The sequence below is a fragment of the Rosa chinensis genome, chromosome 3, assembly GCF_002994745.2.
Source record: "Rosa chinensis cultivar Old Blush chromosome 3, RchiOBHm-V2, whole genome shotgun sequence".
NCBI lineage: Eukaryota > Viridiplantae > Streptophyta > Magnoliopsida > Rosales > Rosaceae > Rosa > Rosa chinensis.
Genome location: NC_037090.1, coordinates 30964184 through 30984449, shown reverse-complemented (window position 1 = coordinate 30984449; position 20266 = coordinate 30964184). Strand labels below are relative to the sequence as shown.

Sequence of the window (20266 nt, the reverse complement as noted above, 5' to 3'; positions counted from 1 at the left end):
TTTTACAATAACAATATCAACGCAAATCCGTATGGATATATAAACAACAGTAACATATATCTATGTAAAACCAAAATATTTTCATACGGTTATCTGTGTGAATATCAATTCACACAGATTTCTGTATGTATTATAAATTAGTTTATTTAGAAATTGTTAATTTTTTATGTTATTTGAATTATGGAGGGACGGATTTTAGTGACAATAAGTTTTTGGTATTGATTTCTGTGTGAAATGAGTAACACACAAATATCTATATGAAATATAGACACTGATATCTGTGTAAAAAGAAAAACTAGCTAATGAATTCCTTGTGAAAAGGGAAACTAGAGACAGAATTCTGTGTAAACAATCTAATGACAATTGACATGATAGCTATTGGGTTACTGAGGTAAATACACACGAATATCAGTAGCAAATGTAAATGTGTTTCACACGGATATTTCTTTGGCAATTCTCCTTATAACCAGCAGATTGATCAAAGTTTGCCACTGTCCTTTTGTTCTGCTTATCACATCTTAAGCCAGTTGCTGATGCTTTACATATAATTGATGTTGATTCTCTTTTTAGGTCTGTATTTCACTTCTCTTAATCTCATCATGTATATTGCAAGTAGGTTTGATGGTTTATTCATTTTTATAATAATAATGAAATTCTATAAAATTTATTGTTTAGATCCTTATTTGAGATTAGTGTTTTGTATATAAACTAAAATGATAATATACAAACTGAAATTTTATAATAGATGATCTGATTTGTATGTGTGTCAATTTCTATTAGTTACCATTTTAATCTCAAATGGAACCACCCCTCCCTGCTAGAATTGGTTTAGAACTCGAAAGTCTCTTGTGAGCATGCAGTGTTTGCTTTCTCTGTCTGTTCCCTTTTTCATTTAGAGAGTGGTTTCCATTCTGTTGTGTTCTTGATCTAACAAAGTTAAAATTATGCTTTGCTTTCTGTATGTTCTCTTTGAAGGTTGGAACTTGGAATATGTTGTTGGTTAGTGAGAGACAGATTTGATGTTGATTTGGGATTTCATCGCAAAAAGCCAAGGTTTCTCCTAATACTATTCCATTTACATCATGGATAGTAAATCTTATCTTCTTAATCGATCCTATGGTCATGACTACTCCAAGTTTTATTAGAGATTTTGTTTGTTCTAGGCTCTTCTAGGGTTCAAATTTGCTGGGTTGTGAGGTGTGGTGTTGTCATTTCAGTTGTCACTCAAAGGAAAAGAAAAGAAAAAACAACATGTTGCTTTCATCTGAGTTAGCTATGGCTCCAGCCCCTTCCTTTAGTATTCGACAATCTGGGCGTGCTCTTTCTTCTGTAATTTTGTGATGAATGAAATATCCCCATGACTTTGGATTGAATTAATGGTGTGATTGCTAATTAGATTTAAGGGCTGGTTGGTAGTTTGGCCTTCACCTACTTGCATTGCTGCATTGTCGATCTCCTAGGATATAGTTTCTTTTTCTTCATCTGAGAGGCCATTAAGACTTGACCGATAGCTGTCTTTCTTTTAGGACTTTGATTAATATCTTACATTACAACAAAAGAGTTACAGGAATTAGATAATTTGTTATAGTATACATTTACAAAGCACATCTTTAATATGTTATAACATATCTATTCTGGACTTCTGGTATAGGGAGGAAAGAATTGAGGCTGAAAATGAGAGACATGAAGGCTGAAGCTTGTTTTTGTAATCCAAGAATTTACTTTGGTACGAAATGTACTTTGCTAGGAATGTAAAAAACATTTTGCTATGAATGCAAAGTTTAATATTTTAGATTGAGTTGTGGATTTGTTCACTTTATTGTAATTATTTGAAATATATTTATTGTAGAGAATAAAAGTACTATTATATTCAGGTTGCAAATTAATTAGCTAGCAAATTTTTTTTTTTGGGCTAAATATTGTTTAGTCCCTGAACTTTTGCTGAAAAAACACTTCAGTCTCTCACCTTTTAATTTGACATGTTTACTCCTTATTCTTTCAGTTTTACACTCAATAGGTTCATTCCATTACACTCCGTTAAATTGTGCCGTTAACTTCCTATTTTAAGGATAAAATTACTATCATAGCCCTGACTTTCTCTTTCTTTAATTTTTTTTAATTTTTTTTATTCTTCTCTTTAATTTTTTTAATTATTTTTATTCTTCTCTTTTATTTTTTCTTTCTTTAATTTTTTAATTTTTTTATTCTTCTCTTTTATTTTTTTTTAATTGTTTTTATTCTTCTCTTTTATTTTTCTTCCCTTTTAAGGATAAAAATTACTATTATAGTCCCTCCCTTGTTTCTTCTGTTATGACTAATTTTATTGGGTGTTTGGGTGAGCCGGAGAAGAGATTAATTTGTTGCTTGACGCCAATAAAATTAGCCCATAACTTTTAATACGACTTTTATTAATTTTTTAAATTATTTTTATTCTTCTCTTTTATTTGTGCCAATCAAAAGAAAAAAATTAAAGAGAAGAATAAAAACAATTAAAAAAATTTGTAATTTTATTGGTGCTAATTAAAAGAAAAAATAAAAGAGAAGAATAAAAATAATTTTAAAAAATTAATAAAAGTCGTATTAAAAGTTATGACTAATTTTATTGGCGTCAAGTAGCAAATTAATTTCTATTAGTACATGAGTCAACTGAGACCTATTAGTCTCTGTAACGTGATATATAAGATTGGGTCTAAAGTTCTGGCTAACCGATTAAAGCCCCTGCTAGATTCTCTGATTTCTCCGTTTCAAAGTGCATTCGTGACAGGTAAATTAATTTCAGATAACTCTTTGATGACCTTCGAGATTTCCCATTGCCTCAAGAGAAGAAGGAGTGGTAAAAAAGGCTACTGTGCCCTCAAGCTCGATATGAGTAAGGCGTATGATTGCGTTGAGTGGCCTTTTTTGGAGGCGGTTATGATCAAGATGGGATTTGGAGATGTTTGGGTAAGATGGATAATGAGTTGTGTGCGTACTGTTACATATTCTTTTATTCTGAATGGAGAACCTAGAGGCCGTATTATCCTTTCCCGAGGTTTGAGGCAAGGAGACTCTATTTCACCTTATTTGTTTCTTCTATGCGCTGAAGTATTGTCAAGGTGCATCTCTCAGGCTGAAAGTCATGATCTACTTCATGGGGTGGAAATATGCTTAGGAGCCCCTAGCATCAGTCATCTATTTTTCGCCGACGACTCTTTTATATTCTTCAAAGCAGAGAGAGGTGATTGTGCTACATTGAAGACTATTCTGCAGGAGTATGAGTATGCTTCTGGACAACAGGTGAATTATCAGAAGAGTTGTATTTCTTTTAGTAAGAATGTTGATATGACTTTACAGGAAGAGCTTGCTGCGTCTATGGGAGTAGCGCGGGTAGACAAGCATGACAAGTACCTTGGGTTGCCGACTGAACTTAGCTACTCTAAAGAAGAGGCTTTTGGCTTTTTGATTGAGAAGATACGAACTCGGACGCAAGGTTGGAGAGAAAAGACCCTTAGCGTTGCCGAAAAAGAGATTCTTATTAAGGCAGTTGCACAAGCAATTCCTTCGTATGTGATGAGTTGTTTTGAGCTTCCAAAGCATTTATGCAATGAGATGCATAGACTGATGGCCCGTTTTTGGTGGGGAGGAGATGACACTGCGAGAAAGATTCATTGGATCTCGTGGGAGAAGCTTCGTAGTCCTAAAAATGAAGGAGGTTTGGGTTTTCGGAACATGCATCATTTCAATTTGGCGCTCTTAGCCAAACAAGGTTGGCGTTTGGTTCAAAATCTGAATTCCATTATTGCTAGACTCTTAAAAGCAAAGTATTTCCTAATTGCACTTTTATGGAGGCTGAGGTTAAGGGAGGTGACTCCTATATTTGGAGAAGTATTATTTCAGGAAGAGAAGTGTTAAAAAAAGGGTTGAGATTTCAGGTAGGTGATGGGAGTCGTATCTCTGTTTGGAAGGACCCATGGGTGCCATTTCCCCATTCTTTCAAACCTTTCTCGCCCATGATGGAAGGGACGGAGGACTTTGTGGTTGCAGATTTAATTGATGGGGAGAATGGGGAGTGGTTACTAGACTTGATGGATGAGCTGTTCACTGAAGGGGAGGTTGACACTATTGCATCAATTCCTTTAAGTCTACGTGGGACAGATGATAGATTAATATGGCATTTTGATCGGAAGGGTCTTTATAATGTCAAGAGTGGGTATTATGTGTTTAATAAAACTCAAACTGCACTCGAGAGGGCTTCAACGTCAATGGCAGTGGACGGCGCACCTTGGCGTCGTTACTGGCAAATGGTGTGGAGTGCTAATGTTCCCCCTAAGGTGAGGGTCTTTATGTGGAAGCTGCTGAAAGGGGTCCTACCCACAAAGTATGCGTTGGCAAAGAAGAGGGTTCCTATTGCTGATATGAGTTGCATGTTTTGCATGGGTGACGTTGAAATAAGTACGCATCTATTTAAAAATTGCCCAACTTTGATTTGTTTTTGGCCATTTGGACCACTTAAGCTGAAAGTTGTGGAGCACCCAGCAACTTGCCTAGAAGGGTGGACGCTGGACATGTTGGATGTATTGACCATTGATCAAAGATATTTCTTCTTTGTGGGCTTGTGGGCTATATGGGCAGAAAGAAATAGATTTGTTTGGAATAATGGTGCTTTTAAGCCTATGTGTTTAATTGAATGGACAGTCCACTTTCTGGAGGATTATCAAAAATATCACCCTAAGGCAGTGAGAAAGAAGAAGAGGCCATTAACCAAATGGCAATGTCCACCTAGTGGTAGACTGAAAATTAATGTTGATGGGGCTTTTAGACCGGAAAATGGGTGTGGAGGCATTGGGGTAGTGGTCAGAAATGATGCTAGTAAGGGTATTGCTGCTTTAGCTCGACCTTTTCTACATGCTCACTCAGTCCTAAATATGGAAGCTGAGGCGTGTAGAGCTGGTCTTCTCCTTGGTATACATCAAGGGTGGTCTGAAATTGACATTGAAAGCGACTCTGCCATTCTGATTACTGCTCTCAATAGTGTGGAGAAAAATTTCTTGGAGGTGAGTCGGGTTTTGGATGATTGCAAAGATTATTTTAATGCTTTTCAATCAGTTAGAACTCGACATATTTACCGTGAAGCAAATGGTGCAGCTGATAGGCTAGCGCACCTTGCTAGTTTATTTTCTATTGATGATGTATGGTTAGATGAGACCCCTGCTATTATTCAGGATGTTCTCTACGAAGATTATTGTAATAGTAATTCTGTAGCTCGGGGTTCAGATTTTATGTCCCCCCCCGATGCAAAATTTTAATTCAATAAATGGAACCGGGCGTGGGGCTGAGCCTCCCAGTTAAGCTGGGTTCCAAACCCCTTTCAAAAAAAAAGAAAGAAAAAAGAAATAAGGAGTAAACGTGTCAAATTAAAGTGAAGAATAAAAATAATTAAAAAAATATTAATTTTATTGGTATGAATCAGAAGGAACAAGAAAGAGAAGAACAAAAATAATTAAAAAATTAAAGAAACAAAAAAATTAAAGAGATGAATAAAAACAATTAAAAAATAAAAGAGTGTTTAAGGAAAAACTAAATTGGGAGAGAATTGAGTCATACTTTCATTAAGGGAAAAATTCACCAACGGTGTCTGGACACTTAGGGGACTTTCAGAATGATACCTGAACTTTCAAAGTTATCAATGTGATACCTGGACTCATTTTTTCGTATCAACGTCGTACCTACGGTCAATTTCCGTCACGGAACAGTTAACCAGAGGCACGTGTCCGGCTCGTGAGGCATAAAATAAGGGTAAAAGACTAATTTACCCTCAAAAGTATTTTAATATTATTTTTTTATTCTTTATTTTTTTGCTTTCTTCCTTTCTTTTTTTCTTTCTTGTTTTTCTTTTTCAGCTTCTTCTTCCCTCTGCTTTCTTTCAGCTTCTTCGTCAGCAATCCGAAGGTCAGCCAAGTCGGGTTCTTCGCCGCCCCGGAGCCCATCGCCTCCTCCCCTCCTGTCTCCGACATTTCCCCCTCCAGCAACTCTCTCTCTCCCGTCATGATCATCCCGCCACCTCACTCCTTCGACGTCGAGTTCGCTTTCTCCCCCGGCCGCCCGCTCCGGTCCAACTCGGTTCGCCCCGCTGCGGCCGTGACGACAACGTTGATAGGGATTGGGGAGGAAGAAAAAAGAACAAAAGATGAAGCAGAGTTGCAGAAACTGCAGAAAGAAGAAGAAAGGTCGAAGACCAGGAGAGAGAGAGAGAAGATTCTTTTTGGTGTTTAATCTATCACCTAAGAACAACATAAATATAAAGATCGTAGGGGTTATAACATCGGCAGCTCGTGCCCAAGAGGTGGGGAGTTGAGCTGTTGTGCAAGAGGTTGGCGGTTCGAATCTCAAATGTTCCAAGGTTTATTTATTTTGTTTAATTATTTGGTATCGCCTAAAAAGAGTATAAATACAAAGTTTGGAGATAATATGTCGGCAACAGTTCGTGCTCCAGTGGTGGGGAGTTGTTTTGTTGTGAGAGAGGTTGGGGGTTCGAACCTCATCTCTTCCACGGTTTGTAAATTTTGTATATTATTCGGTATCTCTTAAAACGTGTATAAATATAAAGTTTGGAGGTATTACATCGATGACAGTTTGTGCTCCAATGGTGGGGAGTTAAGTTGTTGTGAGAGAGGTTGGGGGTTCGAATCTCATTTCTTCCAAGGTTTGTATGTTTTTTATAATTATTCGGTATCGCCTAAAAAGAGTATAAATGTAAAGTTTGGAGCTATTGTGTTGAGGTCAGTTCGTGCTCCAGTGGTGGGGAGTTGAGTTGTTGTGAGGGAGGTTGGGGGTTCGAACCTCATGTCCTCCAAATTTTGGAAGGAATTGAATTTTTGATCGATTTTAGGGGAAATTGAGAGAAAAAGTCTGTTTTGCCCTCACTTTTTTTATCACGTGCCGGACACATGCCTCTAGTTAACTGTTCCGTGACGGAAATTGACCATAGGTACGACGTTGATACGAAAAAATGAGTTCAGGTATCACATTGATAACTTTGAAAGTTCAGGTATCATTCTGAAAGTCCCCTAAGTGTCTAGACACCGTTGGTGAATTTTTCCCTTTCATTAATAATAGGGGCCTCTTTATATAGAGGATTACAAGCATAGAGATAGAGTTGTACATGGAAACATAATCATACATTGATTGGATATCTCCTAAGATTCTCCGAGAATATCTCTAATATAAATCTTATTTCAACTAGAGCAAGTAACCTCGAGTTTGGGCTAGACACATATTCTGGATTTACTTGAACACTCCCCCTTGTGTCGCCCAAACGTGGTGCTTCTCTCGTTGCCTCATTAAAAACCTTGCCGAGTAACAAAAACTCTGTGGGACAAAAATAACCTCGGTCGAAGGGGAAAAAGAGCGCAACACACCCTTCACTTTTCGAGACCATACATGTAGACATCTCCCCCTGATGTATGCATCTCCCCGTGATGACAACGGTCATGGGAGTTCGAATAACTTCCGCAAACGATGCTACCAACATGTTTCTCGAAAGTGGAATTTAGGCAATAACTTAGTGAGCAAGTCTGCCACACTGTCCTCAAATCAAACCTAATTCACTTTGATCTTGAGGAGAGGCTGTTGTTGCTGATTATCCTTGATGTTGTCGCTTTTGATGTAGTCTTGCTTCATTTGTTCAAAATAAGCAGCATTATCCAAAATGCTCGTAGGCTCATCTGTGGTAGACTTCAAACCACAATTGTTCGAACATGCGTAATTATGGATCCAATCCAGATACATTCACGAACCACTTTGTGAAGAGCAATAATCTCTGCATTGTTCGAAGATATAGCGATTATGGTATGTTCTGTAGACCTCCAAGATATCACGGTCTTTACCCATGTTGAACACTTAACTATTTTGAGAATGACCTTTGTGTGGGTCAAAGAGATACCCAATATCAGCAAAACCTTCCAAAACACATGTCGTTTTGGGATGGGGATAGTGGACGCAGGCCAGTGTTGGCGGCGATCCTGGTGTGTGATAGGTCTGAATCCATCATCTCTCTATAGGGATAGAACAAGCCCATATCAATCGTACATCTCAAGTACTGAAAGATATCTTTTACACCAATCCAATGGCGTCGCGTTGGCGCAAAGGTATATCTAGCTAATAAGTTCATTGTAAACGAGATATCTGGTCTTATGCATTTAGCTAAATACAATAATGCGCCTATTGTACTTATGTAGGGCACTTCCGCCTCTAGCACATCTTCGCCATCATCCTTCGGACGAAGATGATCATTTTCAAGATCAAGACTACAGACGATCATGGGGGTGCTTGAAGGTTTGACCTTGTCAAAATGCCTAAGCATCTATCAACACAATGCTCAAGTTCCAAACTGAGACATAATCGTGTTCTCCCAAAATCTTTCATCTCAAACTCGGATTTCAAGTGTTCAGCGGTTTCACTTAACTCTTTAAGGGCTTCCAATAAAGATCATGTCCAACATGAACCGCGATAGAATCCGAAACTTGTTATGGAAACGCGCAGGCATATCCTTTCCTAATCAAGTAGTCACTTTAGTGAGCGTTTCAATCTCTTTGTAAAACGCGCTCCGTAGTCTAGAGCCACTTGACTTGGGTAAATGAAGCTCAACATGAACCTTCATGTATATTCCGTATCTAGATCCCTATAGAGATACGTAGTAACCACATTCGTAAGCTGCATGATCAGTTATTCGGAAACTACCAAACTGACAAGGTAGTGGAGTGCAGTGACATCCATTACGAGAGAATATGTCTCATCGTAGTCGATTCCAGGGCGTTTTGTGAGAAGCCTTGTGCCATAAGGCGAGATTGCCATCTCTTTTTCTCATCTCTCTTTCTAACGAATACCCATTAGTCAATAGGTTTTGTGTTAGGAGGTGTTGGCACCATTGGCTCAAAAACCTTCATCTTCGTTAGAGAATCCAACTTAACCTAGATAGCATCTTTCCATTTAGGCCAAATCTCTCTACGTTGGCATTCATTCATCAACGGAGCGTGGTTCGATATCATCTTACTCAACAAACTCATGCGCAACGAAATGCGCAACTACATCATCAATTATGATGGAGTTTCTATCCCACGTCTCATGTACAATAGTGTAATTTTCGTAGAGCTCTATATTCTCAGGAATAGGTTCTGATGTTGAGGCGTCCCCCAACGATAACCATAACCCAGAAGATACTCATGAGATGGATTTTGAGTGTCGATGATCAAAGGATTGGACTGTGCCAGAGTATCATTCGAACTCACGGGCCTTCCACGCATCCTAGCTGGGGCCATGACCTGTAATGCCAGAGTGCCAATCTCTTTGGAGTTGGCACCATGCCTACCTACGTGTAGGGTGGCGCTACGTCCTTTCGTAAGGACGTCCTTCCTTGCAGGAATATTTGCAGCATATTTGTGTGATCTCATCACTTTAGTAGGGATCAAGATGAGACATAGTGGGAACAGACCATGACAATTCCTGTCGTTCCTATTGAACATATGTGTTAACGATGGGAAGACTGTCTCATCAAAGTGACATCCGCAAATCTAGCAGTAAGGAGATCGCCTTGCAAGGGCATTAAGTGGCGGACGATTGTTGGAGTCTCAAAACCAACGTAGTTGCCTATTTGTCTATAAGGACTCATCAGAGAGCGTTGTGGCGGTGCAATTGGCACATAAATGGCACACTTAAATATGCGTAAGTATGATATTTGTACCCAGTCACTAACTGTAACGCAAAAGTAGATTGAGTGGCAGTGGGTCGTAGATGAATTAGCATAGCTGCATGAGATATTACATCACCCCAAGCGGATATAAGGAGATTCGTGCGCATTACCAATGTCCGGACTACCATCGTAGTCGTTTCCGCTAGACCATTTGGGTTTGTATATGAGGATATGATGTCCAACATCATTCCCTATTGCAAATCGAAAGTCTTCAATGTAAACTCTCTAGCATAGTCAAATCCAACTGACTGAATAGGATGATTCGGGGAGTGAGTCAGTTGTTGTATGATATGTGCTAGGAGTGTAGCATAAGCAGCATTACAAGTGGAAAATGGCACAACACGTGACCAGCGTGTTTGCGTGTCAACCAACATCATGAGATATTTAAACGTCCGCAGGTTGGTTGAATCAGTCCACAGAATTCCCAGGGATTCTATGTCGGAACTGAATGAGTATTTTCATATCCTTTGCATAAGACGGTCTCAGTCCTAATTTCCCTAAGGAACAGGCTTTGTAAAACGAGCGAAAGGCTTTAGAAGCAACCAATGAGGATTTTGGTTAGGCCTAAGCGTCTGAAATGCTATTTGAATCAAAGTTGGTAATTGCAACATCACCTGGGGCGTCATCACCATGATTACGCTATCTATGGCGTCATCACCATGATTACGCTATCTATGGCGTCATGGATAAGGACTATGTCAGCCCTAGGCTGGTGGTGGACGGCAGTGACGGCGGTCACACTTAGTCCAGGAATAAACTGTTGATTCATGCTTCATTTCGCTCGAGAAAATAGATGTCTGTGTGAAGTCTTTAGTAGATGGATCATCATATCATGACTAGGATGACCTATCCTATCGTGACAAAGCCAATATGTGTCGAAATCCAAGAGATCTTCTCTCATAACTTTATTGGATTTAATAGCTTGAATAGTGACATAGAATTCACTAGAGAAACACATAAAATTCTCTAAGATGCACCTTTGTTCGCAATCATTAGAGGCATTGCAAAGAAACTCATTTCCGTTCTCTACATGCGTTTTCGCATGGAATCCATTGGTTATTCATAGGGTATAATTTGCCCTAAGAGCGTAGAGAGTTTCTGTGACAGTAATGAAGGTGTCATTTGGCAAGTGGAACTTGGGCTATTCCATGTCCTCGAATTAATACTGATGGCCCAGCCATCGTAGCCACAAAGTAATATGCTCAGAATCAAGCTGGAGCCATAATGAAAAGAACTTGAAATTTTATTCATAAGCCAAAGGAGTTACATCATTGTCTCTTTGACCAAAGAAATCTAATCCAAAATGCTAGTTAATGCAAAACAATGGTAATCCAAAATTTTATTCATATTGGCTTCTTTCGGTAATTCCAAAATAAATGTGACCAGGTGAGTAGAGAGATGTCGGTGGAGCAAGGTTCGCTTAAGTACCACTAATCTCATAACCTTCCTAGAAATCACACTTGCTTTGGGTGAGCCTACTTTGAAGAAAGACTAAACCATTGGCATTTACATCAAAAATATATGGCAATTGCCTATTACGTCTCTTGGAAAATAAAAAGACTTAAATAGAATTGGCGATCTATTGATCCCAACTAGATTTGTAGTCTTCAACCCTTCACTCTAGATCATCTTCTTGATCTTCTTGTTCCACATAGTGAGCATCTCTTGCTTCACAATATGCTTTGTAGGCGGTGACAATTTCTTCACGAGCTCTACAAATGTGTGCCCAAATGATCAGACACTCCACATCGAGAACATACATCTCTTTGCTCAAACTCCATTGATTGAGGCGCTTTGAAAGCGTCATTTAGATGGCTCTTAGTGTTGGTGGCACCACCAACATGGCCAGAGGCATTGCCTCCCTCTCTCTTTCCACGTTTACCTCTTCGGTTCCGTGTTTGCCTATTTTAGCGGTTACCTTCCCAAGTAGAGCGATTATATGGATCAGAACGTCCAGAAGTATCCCTAAGATTAGGGTTTCGCTCTTGGTACCCTCTTTTAGGGGCGCGACTATAATTGGATTCCGGAATATGCTTTGCTTACATGGATCTCGAATTATAGTTCTTCACAAGGATGTTGTCATGCTTTTCAACGACATTCATAGCTCCAATGAGCTCATGAAACCTTGTGATCCGTCCTGCAGTTGTTTGCCTCAAAATCATCTCGGCCGAAGTGAGGGCCGAGGGACCTGTGGTTGAATCATCCTTCTGAAATTGCGCGGGCGTGCCAACTCACGGCCGAATGGCCGACTGAGGTTTCTGAATGGTGCGTGATCTGACTTCTTTCAAATGATTGTAGGCCGAGGAAGGAACGCTCTCGGCCGTTAGGTTCTGATGCCTCTGTTGCAAGGACTTCGGTTAGGCGTCAATGTTGACCGGAGTCTTCTATCACGTTCACTTTTTGGATAAACTCAAAGGTTCGGGTGACAAGCGAGAGATCTATTGGGTGAAGGTACTCGCAAATCACGGTGAAGACGAAGGTGAAGTGGACTCGGTTGTGAGATGATATGTGTGTGAACGACGAATCGCATCAATCCAATCCGGACTAGCCGAAAGAGATCAATGGATGATAATTCTATGTTACGAACTACTCCTAAGTGCGAAAAGTAAAGTACATATAAAATAAAGAACAAGAAAGTAAAGTGCTTGAATGTAACGACTGAAATAAAAGTAAGAAACTAAAAATGAAAACAAGTTATGAAAGTTGAATAGAAGGCAAAATACCTATGAAAGAGTAAGAGAAAGGTTTGAGTAAAAGTTGTATATTGATTTGTTTTTGTGGTGCAGGACCTTTTACAATGAGTTACAAGGTGCTATATATACAAGTTAAAAACCCTAGCTAACTTGTCCTCCAAGACGTGGAACTTAAGTAGGATTCTCCTTCCTTTTAGGATTTATTCGTTTCGTAAAACTCTGACTTTGCTGATATCCGAGATCTTCATAATTAAAAGCACAGATTGACTTGAACTCCTTCCTTGTGAAGACTCTTCATCCGATATTATTACCTAAACTTGGCCGAACATTAATTTTCATTTCGGCCCGCATGAGTAAAGACCCTTTTGAACCTAGATTAAACCGAACATATGGCCGCATGGTCCAACTTGTTGATTTTTGGGTCGTCCGTTACTAAAACCTCAAACCAAGCTGGGTGACCGACCGACACTTTTTCCTTGGTTGTATGACTTCACCAACTATTTGTCTTGAATGGGTGTCAATTCATCCTCATTTCTTCTCAACATGGTCGTACACGAGAGTAGCTAAACCGAACCTGGATTAAACCGAACATATGGCCGCATGGTCCAACTTGTTGATTTTTGGGTCATCCGTTACTAAAACCTCAAACCAAGCTGGGTGACCGACCGACACTTTTTCCTTGGTTGTATGACTTCACCAACTATTTGTCTTGAATGGGTGTCAATTCATCCTCATTTCTTCTCAACATGGTCATACACGAGAGTAGCTAAATTCAGGTCCAAACAGCAGTAACATCGATTCGATAGTTTTTAGCAACCATCAATGTAGAGACGGGGAAGATAGAGAGAGTCTTCTCAATCAACATCGCATCTGTGATCTCTTTACCACAGAATTCCATTAAGGATTTAATGTGAAGTGCTTCCGAGTTGTAGTCAAGAACTGACTGAAATCATAGAAGCGGAGGCTATGCCATCTCACTTCTAGGTCAAGAAGCATGGAGTCACGGACGTTGCCAAATCTTTCTTCGAGTGAGACCTACAGCCTTTTGGGGTCTTCTTCATTCATACACTCGTACTGGAGCGAATCATCCATATGACGATTCATTAGGATGATGGCCTTCGCCTTATTTGCCTCTAAGGCTGCTCTATTTGCTTCCAAAGCTTGAGCTTGCTCAACAATTAGCACGTTCTAGCTAGGCTCGAGAATCATATCTAGGATTCCATCGGCCTTGAGATGCTGACTGCCATCATGAACCCACCTGTGATATCTAGAGCCAGTTGTTCCCAATGGAGAAAAATTCAATTTGTTCATGTTACTCATCCTGAAAGAGAACAAGAAATTATGGTTAGTTTCGGAGCGTAAAAGGCTACCACGAAAACATACAAAATTTCTGAGCGTAGTAGCTCCCAAAAAATTTTGAATTTCTGAGCGTAATCGCTTCCAAGAAATTCAATTCCAAGAGGTATTAGATTAGATCGAAATAATGACATAAATAGTCGATCATAATTTCTCTACAAACTCTAAGTTTGGAGATCTCAACAAGCTCCAAACTTGGAGTGAGCACGAATCCCCACAGTTTGGCTTAATTAGGTCTCCCCTATGATGAAGAAAGGGGGGTAGAAGAAGGGATGTTGCAAGTCCTCGAAAAAGAAGAGAAATTGAATGTAAAAACTCTAAAAAAAAACGGGAACTTTTAGAAAAAAAAATACATTGAAATAGGTTGCCAGAAAATTTGGCCGGAAAAAGTGGTTGGAAAAAGTAGCTGGAAAAGTCGTTGACCGGAGGGCTGACGTGGCAGTGGATCCTTATGCTAACGTGGTAGCGGGTCCTAGGACTGACGTCAGCGGGCTTATGGGCTTGGGTCAGTGGGCTTCTAGGCCTGTTCCTTTCTTCTTCTGCGCTGGGCCTTTCTTTCTTCTCTCTTTCTTCTTTTTTCTTCATTCTTTTCTGCTTGTGGGCCCGCTCCTTCTCTTTTTCTCTCTGTTTTTTTTTTCTCTTTCTTTTCTTCCACTCTTCATCTGCTTGCGGGCTTCTTCCTTTTTTTTTCTTTTTTTTTTCCTTGCAAACTTTGACTGAAAAGGTTAAAAATGTGGGCCCCCCCTCGTGGACCGCTCCCCACAGTTTTTTTTTTTTTTTTTCCCTCTTATGCCTTTGATCGAGGGAGCCTTTTCTTCTTGTTTTTTCTTTCTTTCTCCTCTGCCTTTGACCGAGAGTGTCATCTTCTTCTGTTTTTTTTTTTTTTCGCTGGCAGGGGCTAACCAGCTTTAACTTGCAAAAGCTTTATGGACGAGGTTAACCGGCAATGAATCGAGGCTAACGTGGCTATATCTTGCAGAAACTTTATGGATGAGGTTAACCGACAGTGAATCGAGGCTAACGCACACCCTTTTTTTTCAAGGGTTTGGGATTTTAGGGTTTCAGGGTTAGAACTTCATGCTGATAACATATTTAAGGAAAAACTGAAATTGGGAGAGAATTGAGTCGTACTTTCATTGATAATAGGGGCCTCTTGATATAGAGGATTACAAACATAGAGATAGAGTTGTGCATGGAAACATAATCATACATGATTGGATATCTCCTAAGATTCTCAGAGAATATCTCTAATATAAACCCTATTTCCACTAGAGCAAGTAACCTCGAGTTTGGGCTAGACACATATTCTGGATTTACTTGAACAAAGAGAAGAATAAAAACAATTAAAAAAATTAAAGAAAGAGAAAGTCAGGACTATGATAGTAATTTTATCCTTAAAATAGAAAGTTAACGGCACAATTTAACCGAATGTAATGGAATGGACCTATTTGGTATAAAACTGAAAGAACAAGGAGTAAACATGTCAAATTAAAAGGCGAGGGACTGAAGTGTTTTTTCAGCAAAAGTTGAGGGACTAAACAGTATTTAGCCCTTTTTTTAAAAAATGTTGTCACTCTTACACACAAAAATCAGTGAAAGTTAGGGTACAGGGATCTCACACAGAATTCTGTGTTAATAAGGTTTTAGGTTTTGACACAAAAATCAGTATGAGTTGTAATCCACGCAGAAATTGGTGTGAGATAGAGTTTATGTATTTGATATAGAAATCCGTGTGAAGGAAGAAGTTGTTCACACAGACTGCATTTCATTACAGTCATTTATATTAATTTATAGAAAAATAGTGGCCCGCGTGTAAATATTTAACCGGTAAGTTTGGGACTTCAAGTTTTAGTGCTAGCAGCTAGCTTCACCTTAAACATTCTTCATTGAAAAAATAGTGTTTTTTTTTAAAATATTTTTTTGTGGGTGCAACACGTGGACTTCCCAGGAGCTCACCTATCCTAGTACTGCTCTCAGTCAGACAAGCTTAAATTGGAAGTTTTGATGAGATCCGGTGCCAAAATCATTCGGTGCCTAAGCTTAATCTTAAAATAATTTTTTTCACACAAAAAAACTTGGACTTTTGACCTTGTCCATCATTGTGTCGAGGAAATGATTGTTGGCCTCAATCTTAGGTGTCATGTCATGTCACCTACACAGCTACACACATAACCTATTTACCAAATTATGCCATAAAATTATTGAAGAAAAGAGCATCTATCTTATCCTTCCAAAATCTAATTGCTCAAAATTATTTTGGCTTTCTTCTAAAAAAATAAATTATTTACTTTTTTTTTTCTTTTCATTACACTCATACTTAGATTTAAACAACAATTTTTTTTTCTTCAATCAAGAAATTGAAAAAATTTCATGTAATTCGATCAATAGATTTACATAACACATGTATATGAATTCAAAGTTTTTTTTTTTTTAACTAGAAGGAGGCCAGCCATTTTATTCAATAAGAAAAAGCAATATTACATAGTAACCCGCCTCTATGTGGCCATCAGAAAGAGACAGCACTAAACGCAATACCACTCCACTTATTAAGTGAAGCTTAGGGGGGAGTAAACTAATAAGAAACTGACAATAAAATTTTTCCGCATAATCCATCAGTAGACTCGCTGACAACCTCAGACCAATAATCCCTGCAGTTTCTCATGGGTATTTGATCCCAATAAAAATAGAAGTTTAGGTACCAAAACTGAAGTTGTTCTGGATCCCAAATTTACATAGAGAAGTTTGTTGGGTTATTGTAAATTATGAAAATATAATGTGAAAAATACACATGCATATGAATATATATATATATATATATATATACAGATTTTATCCAGAGTGGAGTTCCACTTTGAAATTACGGAGTGAACTTCGAGTTTTTGGTCACTTTTAGGTCGCATATCTGCATCTCGACCGTTCAGTTTTTAGGTACTAGTGTATAGATCATCTCTATAAATTTTCAGCCAAATTGATGACCGTTAAGGTATTGATAACTGTCTTAAAGCTAGTACGGTTCAGGTTGACAGATTCAGTCCGTCGATTGGTTTAAGCGAGTTAGATACCTTAACGATCATCAATTTGGCTGAAAATTTGCAGCGATGATCTATACACTAGTATCTAAAAGATGAACGGTCGAGATGTGGATATGTGACCTAAAAGTGACCCAAAACTCGAAGTTCACTCTATAATTTCAAAGCGGACCTCCGCTCTGGATAGGATCTGTGTGTGTGTGTGTGTGTGTGTATATCAAAACCGTTCGAAAGCGGCCGTCCGCAACCTAGAAAAAGTGCGGACGTCGCTCCTCCGACCTCGATCAAGCTTCGATGGCGCGGCGGGGCTTCCCGTAGAGGGGCTAGGGGTCTGAGAAGTCGATCTGTAGTAGGGTGGAGTCGCCAACGACGAGGTTCCGGCGTTGCCAAGAACCTTGCAGTTGCAGGTCCGGCCCCTGCCCAGAACATGCAACCTCGATCTCCTCCGACCTCGATCGCTGCCCAGAACGGTCCGGGATGCCTCCGACCTCCCTCTTGCAAGCCGCGCGCCGCTTGGAAGCTGCTGCTGCGTCGACGTCCGTACTTTAGCGACAGTGCGGACATCTACCTGTGATCGGGCCTCATATATATATATATATATATATATATTTATATTTATATACATATATACATATCTTATCCAGAGCGGAGCTCCGCTTTGAAATTAACTTGTGAAGTTCGAGTTTTGGGTCACTTTTCGGTCGCATATCCACATCTCGACCGTTCAGTTTTTAGGTATATAAGGGAAGTGTTGGTTGATGTAAAGGGTGAACAAGTTCAGAAACTCAAGTACACAAGTTTGTTGGGTTAAGTTGATCTGTTCATGCTTCATTTGCTACTGCAAATTAATCAAATCAACAAGTTGTGGTTTCGATTATATTTTGTTCAAATACAAAGTAGAAGCAATCAAAATTTTACAAATATATTCAACATGGTATCAGAGCTTTGTTGATCAATATCAATTGGGTCGTATCAACTGTTACATAAAAAAAAAAAAAAACAAACACAAGGTACTGATCTAATATGGCTAGTTCAAGCAACTCATCAGAAATCAGAGTTCCAATCTTCAATGGAGAGAACTTTGACTTCTGGATGATCAAGATGAGAACCATGTTCATCTCACATGAACTACGGAGTTATGTGGATGAAGGCTATACAATTCCAGAAATTGAAAATATGTCTAATGCTCAGAGAGTGGATTGAAGACAAACATAAAGAAAGATGCAAAAGCTCTAGGAATACTACAAAACTCAGTCTCAGACGAGATCTTTCCAAGAATGTCAAATGAAGAAACAGTGAAAGTAGCTTGGGATGTTCTGTTGCTTGAGTTCAAAGGCTCATAAAAGGTTAGAGCTGTTAAACTTTAACCTTTGAGAAGAGATTTTGAGTATACTAGAATGAATGAAACGGAGCTGCTAAATGATTACAGTACTAGACTGACTGATATTGTAAATCAAATGAAAACCTATGGTGAATCCATTATGGAGAAGAGGGTAGTCTAGAAGATCCTTATGAGTCTAAATAGAAAATATGATGCTATAATCTGTATTATAGAGGAGACTAGGGATATGAAAACTCTTGGTGTTCAAGATGTGATGGGGACACTTAAGGCTTTTGATCAGAGGTTAAGGAGCCATGATGAACAATCTGAGAAAGCTTTTCAAACACTGAGTCTTAGCTCAAATCAGAAAAATGATGAGCCATCTAGTTCTAATTCAGAAAAGGGAAAACAAAAGATGAAGAAGAACTTAAAAAATAAAGGCAAGAAGTGGGAAGGTAAAACAGATCAATTAGCAAAGAAAAACAATGAAGGAAGTAGCAGTTCAAGTTATTAAAAGTGTTCTATTTGCTCAAAAATGCACAATGGTGAATGTTGGTTTAAAGGAAAACCAAAGTGTACATATTTTAACAGGTTTGGTCATGTCAAGAAGGATTGTAACTACAAAGGCAATCAACAAGCAAACTGCATTGAAGAACAGTGTGATACCAACATGTTCTCTGTCAGCCATGCTGCAGCTACACAAGTGAGTGAGAATGTGTGGCTTGTTGATAGTGCTTGCAGTAATCATATGGCTACGAATGCTAATCTTCTATATGATATTGACTACAACAACATCACTAAAGTGAAGATGGGAAATGGAATGTTGGTTGACACAAAAGGCAAATGAAGTATTGCGGTGGAAACCAAAAATGAAAAAATGTTCATCAGAAATGTAATGTTAGTTCCAGATCTTGATTCAAATTTGCTAAGTGTTGGTCAACTCATTGAGCATTCATATCGCCTACACTTTGGTGACAACACTTGCAAGATCTTTGAGAGAGGGAGCAGCAAGAAGCTGATGGTAGAAGTTGAGATGAAGAGGAACATAAGTTTTCCTTTAACTCTCAAATATGCAACAAAGAGTACAAGAAAAATGGAGCTATAGGATGATCCTTGGCTCTGGCATCGAAGACTTGGACATTTGAATTTTCAAAGTCTCAAGCAACTACATCAAAATGAAATGGTGCAAGGATTGCCAAAAATTAAATTAAGTTATTGATGTGTGTGAAGGATGTGCACTGGGAAAGTAGCACATTATCTCATTTCCAAAAGGGAAAGCATGGAGAGCCAAAGTTCCACTTGAGTTAGTTCATTCTGATGTGTGTGGTCCAATGAAGACCATAACAGAAGCTGGACACATATACTTTCTGACGTTCATTGATGATTATTCAAGAATGACCTGGGTTTATTTCCTAAGGCAGAAGTCTGATGTGTTCTTAGTATTCAAGAATTTCAAGCAATGGTTGAGAGACAATCTAATCTCAAGATCAAAGTGCTAAGATCAGACAGAGGAGGCAAATATACATCAAATGAGTTTGGAAATTTCTGTGCAGACATTGGTTTGGAAAGACAACTCACAGTAAGTTATACACTGCAACAAAACAGGGTAGTTGAAAGGAAAAACAGAAAAATCGTGGAAATGGAAAATTCAATGCTGCATGACAAGAAGATGCCTCAAGAATTTTGGGTAGAAGCTGTCAACACCGCAGTGTATTTGATGAATAGGCATCCAACAACAACAGTGCAAGGAATGATACCAATTGAAGCCTGGAGTGGAAGAAAACCAAGTGTTAACCACTTGAGGGTGTTTGGTTCAATCTGCTATGCACATATCCCAAAGGAGCTGAGAATGATGCTTGATGAATCAAGCGAAAAGTCTGTGTTCATGGAATACAGCTCATATACAAAGGGCTATAGGCTCTACAATTTGAAAAAGAAAAAAATGATTATCTACAAAGATGTTCTCTACAGTGAGAAATCATATTGGGATTGGAATCAAGGTTCAGTCCTGCAACAAGATGTGCAAGATAATGTTGTTCAAAATGAACAAGAGGTTCCAGAACAGTTGGAACTTGATCCACTACAACAGTCATCGCCTCACAGTCCTCAACAACCCTCACCAACACCTTCAAATGCACAA

General features: G+C 38.9%; 2 protein-coding genes across 2 annotated transcripts; both read left to right on the top strand.

Annotated features, from left to right (window-relative positions):
- The first annotated feature begins 2790 nt into the window (after nucleotides 1-2790).
- Nucleotides 2791-3891, top strand: LOC112194431. Its single transcript, XM_024334672.1, has 3 exons — nucleotides 2791-2943; nucleotides 3109-3276; nucleotides 3334-3891. The coding sequence occupies exons 1-3, from the start codon at nucleotides 2791-2793 to the stop codon at nucleotides 3889-3891; spliced, it is 879 nt and encodes a 292-aa protein (XP_024190440.1).
- A 14482-nt stretch (nucleotides 3892-18373) lies between these two features.
- Nucleotides 18374-18973, top strand: LOC112194430. Its single transcript, XM_024334671.1, has 2 exons — nucleotides 18374-18581; nucleotides 18690-18973. The coding sequence occupies exons 1-2, from the start codon at nucleotides 18374-18376 to the stop codon at nucleotides 18971-18973; spliced, it is 492 nt and encodes a 163-aa protein (XP_024190439.1).
- The last annotated feature ends 1293 nt before the right edge of the window (nucleotides 18974-20266 follow it).

Excerpts from the sequence above, each read along its gene's own strand:
- LOC112194431 (XM_024334672.1), top strand. The coding sequence starts at position 2,791 with ATGACCTTCGAGATTTCCCATTGCCTCAAGAGAAGAAGGAGTGGTAAA. Across the intron at positions 2,944-3,108 it reads TGGGATTTGGAGATGTTTGG|GCTGAAAGTCATGATCTACT; the intron begins GTAAGATGGATA and ends TGCATCTCTCAG. Across the intron at positions 3,277-3,333 it reads AGTATGCTTCTGGACAACAG|GAAGAGCTTGCTGCGTCTAT; the intron begins GTGAATTATCAG and ends ATGACTTTACAG.
- LOC112194430 (XM_024334671.1), top strand. The coding sequence starts at position 18,374 with ATGAAAACTCTTGGTGTTCAAGATGTGATGGGGACACTTAAGGCTTTT. Across the intron at positions 18,582-18,689 it reads TAAAGGCAAGAAGTGGGAAG|GAAAACCAAAGTGTACATAT; the intron begins GTAAAACAGATC and ends GTTGGTTTAAAG.